The sequence below is a fragment of the Sinocyclocheilus grahami genome, unplaced genomic scaffold (assembly GCF_001515645.1).
Source record: "Sinocyclocheilus grahami isolate Dianchi unplaced genomic scaffold, SAMN03320097.WGS_v1.1 scaffold245.1, whole genome shotgun sequence".
Classification (NCBI taxonomy): domain Eukaryota; kingdom Metazoa; phylum Chordata; class Actinopteri; order Cypriniformes; family Cyprinidae; genus Sinocyclocheilus; species Sinocyclocheilus grahami.
Window position 1 is genome coordinate 1,255,977 of NW_015505424.1, and position 9,032 is coordinate 1,265,008.

The window sequence follows — 9,032 nt, forward strand, 5'->3', positions numbered from 1 at the left end:
GTGTGTGTGTGTGTGTGTGTGTGTTCCTGTAAGGGGTAGGTTTAGGGGTAGGGTTGGTGTAGGGCAATAGAATATACGGTCTGTACAGTATAAAAACCATTACGCCTATGGTGAGTCCCCATAAACCATAAAAACCAGTGTGTGTGTGTGTTTGTGTGTGTGTGTGTGTGTGTGTGTGTGTGTGTGTGTGTGTATCCGCTGCCCAGACGTGATGTTAGTGTTGCTAAGTGCTTTATACTATTACACCATTCTGCCCGTGACATATCTGAGCCATTTTCACAAGCAAATATATCACCTTAAATGAAGACTTGTGTGCCAAACGCGAGAGATGTCTCCCGTCGCCAGCGAATAGCTAATTATCCCCGACTGAGGACCTAAATAATGGCATATGCATTAGCCGCTGAATGCGTGCATTACTGATTGTGATCAGGCTTTTATTTGAAAGACAATAAAAGCTCTAATTGCTTTGACCTCTGATGCTCTTACTGAATCAGTCTGCATGACATGGAAATGTTACATAGTGCCTTTAATGGAGTTTGTAGATGCTAAAATATTCAGATGGTAATTCGCTATTGCTTAACAAGACGTCAGATTGTGCTTTAACATCTTTACAGAGGAAATCGTATCGCTCAGAAGTTGCTCTTTCAAATCTCAGGAGATTTAATGGAGTTCTTGGTTGTTGTTTCACTGAAGTATCAACTTTATCTCGGATGTTTCTCATCAAAATTCTTTCGGAGGAATAAAAACAGAGCATAGAGCTGTAAAATGAGTGTGGAGAGCAGCTCAGATTGTTTGATGAGAAACAATTGAGTTCGTATTGAGACTTTTAATCGCAGACTTTATCTGAGCACACTTTGAGATGTTGTTTCATGATAGCATCTGGAAAACTGTAGTATTACCATAGTACTATAGTTAAAAAACATGGTAAAACCATGGTACTTTGATATATATTATGGTACAGACTAGTATGATTGCTATATTTATATATAGCATGGTATGTACACGGTACTTCATAGAATGCTTTATGGCAGTGTACTGGAAACCACTTGTGCTTGTGTAAGAGTCTTAATGGATTAATTCAGCTACAGGACAGAGATGAACTCAGAGCGTTTCTGCCGTTAACGTGAGCGTCATTTTCCTCTGTGACAATATTCAGAGAGGAAGCTGATCAATGTGAGCTTTGTGTGGAGCGGAGCTGAAGCAAACACCGTGCTACAGATACTGTATTTATTCAGCGGTTTCTGCGGCTCGATCGCAGCCGACACATTTCCTATGAGCCGCGTACACACTGCCTCTGTTTTCTGCCTCGTTTTGGGCTTTAAATAACCTAATAACTGTTAATTAATAGTCTCTGTGACCCAGAAACCTATTCGGGACTGTCCCGATTGTCGTCTTGTTCCAGTTGATTATGTTTCTCAGGCTTTCACAAGATGCTTTATGTTCAAACACAACAAGACTGATTAGAAAGGAACAAGCTGGAGATGTTTATTTAAAAGTTGGCATGCATCTTATTGCAGTGCATGGCAGTGCAACGGGCGACTATTAAAAATTCAGACCCTCCATCATGCTGCTTTGTAAAAAAAAAAAAAAAAAAAAACCTAATATTAGTTCATTTGATGATGCTGAGTTCCAAAATATCAGTAAAACTTTCCATCATGTAGTTATTTCACAAAATAAAAATGAAGATTTAATGCACTCATCAAAATAAAAGCCGTCAAATGTCGAAAGTTTTAATGCAGAAATGCATCATTTAACAAAGGTGTGTAAATCAGGATTAGATGTAAAATAAGTCTTCAGAATAACTCGTGCATGTGAAAATGGGCTGAGAATTGATCAAATAGTTGTAATCTGGCTCAGATGAAGACTGGAATCATGTGTTTGTGGTGTTTTGCGAGACTTCTTCACCTCACAAATGATTGTCAAAAGCAAAAATGCTACAAAATGCATCATATATTGTGAGGAAAGTGTGACGTAAAAGAACAAAGCACTATTTTTGAAATCAGCAGCTCAAAATTAGTTAGACACAAGTATTGGATTTCATTCAGCACAAGATGTAAGTCAGTTTAATAGTAATAATAATTGTATTTTATATGGCATGTTTAAAGCAAGTTTCTCAATGTGCAATTAAAAATAAACATGCACAATGAGATAAATCAAAACAAAATTAGTTAGACACAAGTATTGGATTTACTTGTAAGCACAAGCACAAGATGTAAGTCAGTTTAATAGTAATAATAATTGTATTTTATATGGCATGTTTAAAGCAAGTTTCTCAATGTGCAATTAAAAATAAACATGCACAATGAGATAAATCAAATAAAAACTGTCCTGAAATACGATATATGCCTTAAAAAAACTCTTATTTGAAGAGAGTGCATTGAAGAGTTTAAAAGCTAAATGCAATATGAGACATTATTTCTCATTATTTTTAGTGGAGCTTTCTTCCTTTGATAAATATTGTTAAATAAAGTTCATCAACTCATGATGTATCATTTCCCTCATTAGTGATACTAAGCAGTAGATTTGTGCAGCTGTCTTTGCATTTGTTAGAAAGTATGTTGCATGTCTGATTCCACACGACTGGAGTGTTTTATTTCCACAGCATCCTGAAGTAAGCAGTGTTTAAATGCCTGTAGTAGCTGCTGCTCCTGTAATAGCAGCACAGCAGAGAAACTCAATCTCCCTTTTTTCTTTTCCTGAACGGCGTCCAAAATACACCCTGGAGGATCACAGCGTCTCCACAGCCGTATCAGAGCATCATATTCCCGACCGCGCACAATGAGGGAATTACAAACACAATGCAGTCAATGAGGAGAGTGTTCACGAGAGGCTGAGTGATGCTGATGAACGAACGAACGAGCCAGTGAAGGAATTGTGTCCGTTAGTGGTCAGATGAAAAGAATGTTTCAGCGTTTCCCACAGGATTATGTGAGACTAAGGTGGGCTTCTGTCCCTCTAAGATGGGTGTGGAAGAATAGTTTGTGCATTTTACAGTTAAATGCATCAATCTTGTGCACTTTGACCGCGAAATTAAGAGCTTCAACCACTTTTCACTGACCAAATTGAACAGAGTAAAAAACATTCACATCACATGCATTCTTGTGTAATTAATAATAATAATAATATAATTTTATATTATACTGCTGTCTTAGGAATAATAATAATAATAATAATAATATAATTTTATATTATACTGCTGTCTTAGGAATAATAATAATTATTATTATTATTATTGTATTATGTTGCTGACTTAGGGATAATAATAATAATAATAATAAATGTAAATTGTGTTGCTGTCTTGATGATTATAAATAAGAATAAGAATAAGAATAATGATAATATGCTGTTTTAGGAATAATAATAATAATAGTAATAATAATAAAATAATTATATATTATACTGCTGTCCTAGGAATAATAATAATAATAATAATAATTATTATTATTATTGTATTATGTTGCTGTCTTAGTGATGATGATGATGATGATGATAATAATAATAATTATAATATGCTGTTTTAGGAATAATAATAATTATTATTATTATTATTATTACTGAAAAATAAAAAATATATATTTCAATTATTTATTGATTGATTTGAACATTTTACATTACAGTAGTAAAATTACAATACTTAGAAAACCTGTTTCTGTCACAACTGGATTACAAATGTTCCTCATGACAATTCCAGCTAAGTGCTGTAATCTTCACGCAGCACAACAGACCATATCTACTTATTTAATTCAATCTAAACAGCTTTTTTTGACTTGGTAACTGAGCAATATCGTGATTTCGTTGTTCGATTGACGGATGCTTTGGCAAAACGTCATGTTGGAGATCTTATTTTCAGTTCATAGAATAGAGAAAGCTAGTGTTAGAGGTCTTTTTTTTAATAGAAAACAAATATAGTGCAAGTCTTAAAGGGTCATGTTTTGTTGTTAAAGAACACCTGACAGATCTGAAATTATTGACCTTTTTTTGCCTCCAAAACATGATTTCATCTCATAATGTTCATGAAACATGCAGATGGTTGCTCTGAGCACAACAAATATCAGATGAAGTGAGTCGTACTGTTCTTCTTTAATCCACTTTCGGTATGTCCACCTTTTGCAGCGATTACAGCAGCACATCTCTCTGGAATAGTGTCAGTATATTTCCTGAGAACTTCAACACTAATGTTATCCCATGCCTTCTGCAGCTCAAGCCAAAGTACAATAGATCTGTCCAGTTGATTTTCCAACTCGCCCCAAATTTGCTCGATGGGGTTGGGGTCCGGACTTTGAGGGGCCAGTCCATCATTTTCAACATTCAGCAGATTCCTTCCGTCGCAGGTAGTTCCAGCAATAGTTTGTTTTATGGGTATTGTAATGGCCAATTCAACAAATACAACTGAAACGGATGTTGTATCACATTAGGTTAAATTAGTTTATATTGCTCTAATTCTAGCTGAAAAAGCAACATTGGATAACTAAGCAGTCATTAAATATCAACCATTGGCTGAATTTGTTATTAGAACACATGGTAATGGAAAGGATGGCTGCTGTTGCTAGGAAGACCATCAGATCTAATTTAGAATTGTGGTCACTTTTTATTAGTTTTTTTTTGGGTTAGGGTTAGGGTAAGTTATAAGTTGTTTATAAATTACAAGCTTGCTTGTGTGTGAAAATAATATTAGGTATTTAGAAGAATCTCTTGAAGGCAGGATTTTATATGGGTTAATCTATGTAACGTCTATATTATTATGTAAATTGCTAATTGTATTGAGTAACTGGCATCATGTTCTTTTTGGTGTTGTTTTTGCAGTTTTGCAGTTGGGTGGATTGCAAAAAAAGAAAGCAAAAATACTCCTTTTGAAATAATAATAATAATGTTATATCATTAGTAGTAGTAGAGAAGAAAATTCTGTTCAGTTTCAGCCATTATAAGGAGTATGCAAATATGGAAATGAATATGTTTTGTCTATCTTTGAGAATGTTATATATATAATGTGTACCTGTCATCTTGCAAAAGAGCGCAATTACAAAACAGCGCCGATGGGAGGGGAAATTTCTGAGAGTGATTTACTAACAACGCGCAAATTAAAGAACACAGACGCAACGTCTCATTTACATATCGACCAGTGCAATATACCAAGCACAGCACAAATTAGCATAGTCGCAAATAAAGAATAAAGAAATAAAGAAGCCACAGTATGTTGAAAAGAACCGGAGGCCAAAATATGAAGGTTTGCTAGAAGTTCTGATAGAGCTGGTATTGAGTGACTCCTAGGTTCCAAGTCGTCTTTTATTTCCTGAAGCATATTCAAAATAACATGACTTGGCAAACAATATGTTCAGATAATGTGTTCTTGACTTTAATACGTGTAAATTAATACGTGTGGAAAAATCCTCTCCCTTCTACCGCAAGCTCTCTGTTCTCTGCAACAATAATTGCAGCCATTTCAAGCGCAAAATAGTTTAAGACATGCTTTTTTTGGGCGTTAAATAATGGCGCAAATGCCAGTAATTTGACGAGCGCAAACGTTAGTAAAACAAGTTGCATGATTCATTTGAATACTCTACTCTCATAACTTTTGCGTCTGAAAGAGAAACTCCTACAAATGCATATTCAATAAGGTCAGGCGCAAAAATAACTGTGTCCACGTAGGCTTACCGTGATAGACGGTGCTGACGGTGATACTGTTGTTCAGCCGCAACACCGGTTACGTCACTTGCCCACCACGGCACAGACCCCCACCGTCGTTTTGATTTTTTATAGTAATAGAAATAATTTAGTTCAGTAAAAGAACAGACACTACAATTAAAAACTGAACGCGGCTGCTCAATGCAGCGTGCCGAACGACAGTCACATCACATATCAGATTTCATTTATCCAGTGAGGAGAGTGAGTCGAGCTGACTGACAAGAAGAGTGAGGTGAGACAGACAAAATGATGACAAGCTGCAGCCATCAACAGTGATGTGATTTTACAGACATGGTGATGGGAAAAAAAAGTGAGATGGAGGAAAAATTTTATTTCAATGCTCATGCGTTCCCTTGTAAAACTTTTGCGTTTCCCCCAAGAAAAGTTTTGTTTGTTTGCAAAACTTTTGTATTCCCCTTTATGTTTGTTCATAAACTTTGCATTCCCCTAAAAAAGTTTACATTCATTCGCAAAATTTTGTTTCCCCAAAAAGTTGACATTTGTTCGCAAAACTTGCATATCCACCAAAGTTTGTTTGTTCGCAAAAACTTTACTTTTACTTGCAATACTTTTGCATTTTCTTTGCATTTGTTTGCAAAACTTTACATTCACTCACAATACTTTTGCATTCCCCTCTACGCTCTGTTCGCTCGCAATACTTCTACATTGCCCAAAGTAACTTTGTGTTCACCTGCAAAACGTTTGCGTTTCCCTGAGTAGTTTTGCATTTGCTCAGAAAAAGTTCTAATTTTCTAGAGAAACTTTGCGCTCACTTGCAAGACTTTTGCATTAACTTTGTTTTCTTTCCCAAAACGTTTGTGTTCTTGAATAACTTTACGTAAACTTGCAAAACTTTTCCATTATCCTGGGTAACTTTGCGTTTGCTCGCAAAATTATGGGTTCTCCCAGCTAACTTTGAATTTGTTCCCAAAATGTTTGCGTTTTTAAAAATAAAAACATTGCATTCACCTGCAAACCTTTCACATTCCCCCATGAAACTTTACCGTTGCATTCAAGCAATTGGCGCCGAATTGCTTGAATTGCTTGAAGGAAAAGAGGGAATGCCCCCGCCCCGCGGTGATACCGGTATTACCGGTGTTGTCACACATCGATTAACTGGTGGGAAAATTTCCTCACCGTCACAACCCTATGTCCACGCCTTTTCAGCGCTAATTCATCACTGCGCATCTTTTAACACCAAAAGACGGTTTGCACTGGCGCTAGCTGTTAGTAAAACTAAATATAAAAAACCATAAAAAATGTTCCGTATTTATTTTTTACAAGGTGTTTTACTGAATTGTACACTTCATTGCATTGTGTTTTAGAGTTAACAGAAATGTCCGTAAAATTAATGGATAATATCATGTGTAATGAGCTGCCAGTACTTTTTATTTTTTACAATGTATTTGAATGCAGAAGTGTGTTTATAATCAACTTAATTCCAAGTTCATTTTAAATGAATCAATGCTTAAAGCACATTTTCATGCTAACAAGCTGCAGCCATCAACAGTGATGTGATTTTACAGACATGGTGATGGGAAAAAAAAGTGAGATGGAGGAAAAATTTTATTTCAATGCTCATGCGTTCCCTTGTAAAACTTTTGCGTTTCCCCCAAGAAAAGTTTTGTTTGTTTGCAAAACTTTTGTATTCCCCTTTATGTTTACATTCATTCGCAAAATTTTGTTTCCCCAAAAAGTTGACATTTGTTCGCAAAACTTGCATATCCACCAAAGTTTGTTTGTTCGCAAAAGTTTTGCATCCCCTTTATGTTAGTTTACAAAAGTTTTGTTCGCTCAGATTTTTTTGCATACCCCTTTACATTCGTTTGCAAAACTTTACGTTTTCTGTTCAACTTTACGTCTGTTAAAATCACTTTGCATTCCCTTGCGAAACTTTTGTATTCCTCCGAAAAAGTTTCCATGTGTTTTGTTCGCAAAACGTTTGCTTTTCCCTTTACGTTTGTTCCCAAAAACTTTACTTTTACTTGCAATACTTTTGCATTTTCTTTGCATTTGTTTGCAAAACTTTACATTCACTCACAATACTTTTGCGTTCCGCTCTACGCTCTGTTCGCTCGCAATACTTCTACATTGCCCAAAGTAACTTTGTGTTCACCTGCAAAACGTTTGCGTTTCCCTGAGTAGCTTTGCATTTGCTCAGAAAAAGTTCTAATTTTCTAGAGAAACTTTGCGCTCACTTGCAAGACTTTTGCATTAACTTTGTTTTCTTTCCCAAAACGTTTGTGTTCTTGAATAACTTTACGTAAACTTGCAAAACTTTTCCATTATCCTGGGTAACTTTGCGTTTGCTCGCAAAATTATGGGTTCTCCCAGCTAACTTTGAATTTGTTCCCAAAATGTTTGCGTTTTTAAAAATAAAAACATTGCATTCACCTGCAAACCTTTCACATTCCCCCATGAAACTTTACGTTCCCTTGCAACACTTTTGCGTTTCCCCAGAGAAACTTTGCGTTCACTCCCAAAAGCGTGAAATTTGCCACTTCCGGTATTTTGCCGGTTAGCCGACGCGAGCAAAATGAAGTCGAGGATTTTTAAAAAATCGAATAGTCGAATAAAATCTAAGAATCTAGTGTGTATATATTAAACTATCAAAAATACGGAAATTATTTCTATAGTGAAATAGACGTATATTAAGAAATGCTGTTTTGTTGTGTAGTTTCTCCCAGGTGTGTTCATAACGGGAAGGAGTTTAGGGAGGGCGAGGTGTACCGTATGGACCCCTGCTGGCTGTGTCAGTGTCGAGGTGGAGTGTCCTTCTGCTCTAAAGCCGAATGCACAGAGATGGACTGCCAGAACTTCTACGTTCCTGAAGGAGAATGCTGTCCTGTCTGTATAGGTACTGAACAGCTTCAGCATTCATTAAATGCATGCATTTTATAACCAGCAGTGTTGGGAAGTAACTGGTCACATGCAACTAAATAATTACAAAATAAATGTAATTGTAATCAGTTACTGAGAGAAAATGTTACTTATGAAAATGTTAACGATCTGAATTTTTTTTTTTTTCACACACACATCCACATACAGGTTTAATTAATTTTTTTCATAAACTGCATTGAGGAGTTCAGGACACATGCTTATTCCATAACTGTTTTATTTCCTATTATGCATATGCTTTATTTTTTAAGGTTAACTTCCCCCCCCCCAAGGCATTGTTAGATGCCAGTGTTTCCTGTCATAACCATGCAAATGATTTGATCTCAAAAACAGTATCATAGCTATTAAACTATTTCTTGTTATGATTTAAAATCTGTATTTAATCTCAGAACGATCTCAAAGTTAAAAGAGGTGCTAAAGTCTGATTTTGTGGTGGCTGTGCTTTAAAATTA

The 9,032-nt window shown here is 35.8% G+C and overlaps 1 protein-coding gene across 1 annotated transcript in view; it reads left to right on the forward strand.

The window, feature by feature from the left end:
- Positions 1-8,583, forward strand: part of LOC107598144 (cysteine-rich motor neuron 1 protein-like) — a 29,206-nt gene extending 20,623 nt beyond the window's left edge. Inside the window, exon 4 of the mRNA XM_016289417.1 lies at positions 8,360-8,583. Coding sequence (XP_016144903.1) covers positions 8,360-8,583 — 224 coding nt within the window. The remainder of the gene's footprint in view (positions 1-8,359) is intronic.
- Positions 8,584-9,032: the final 449 nt, after the last annotated feature.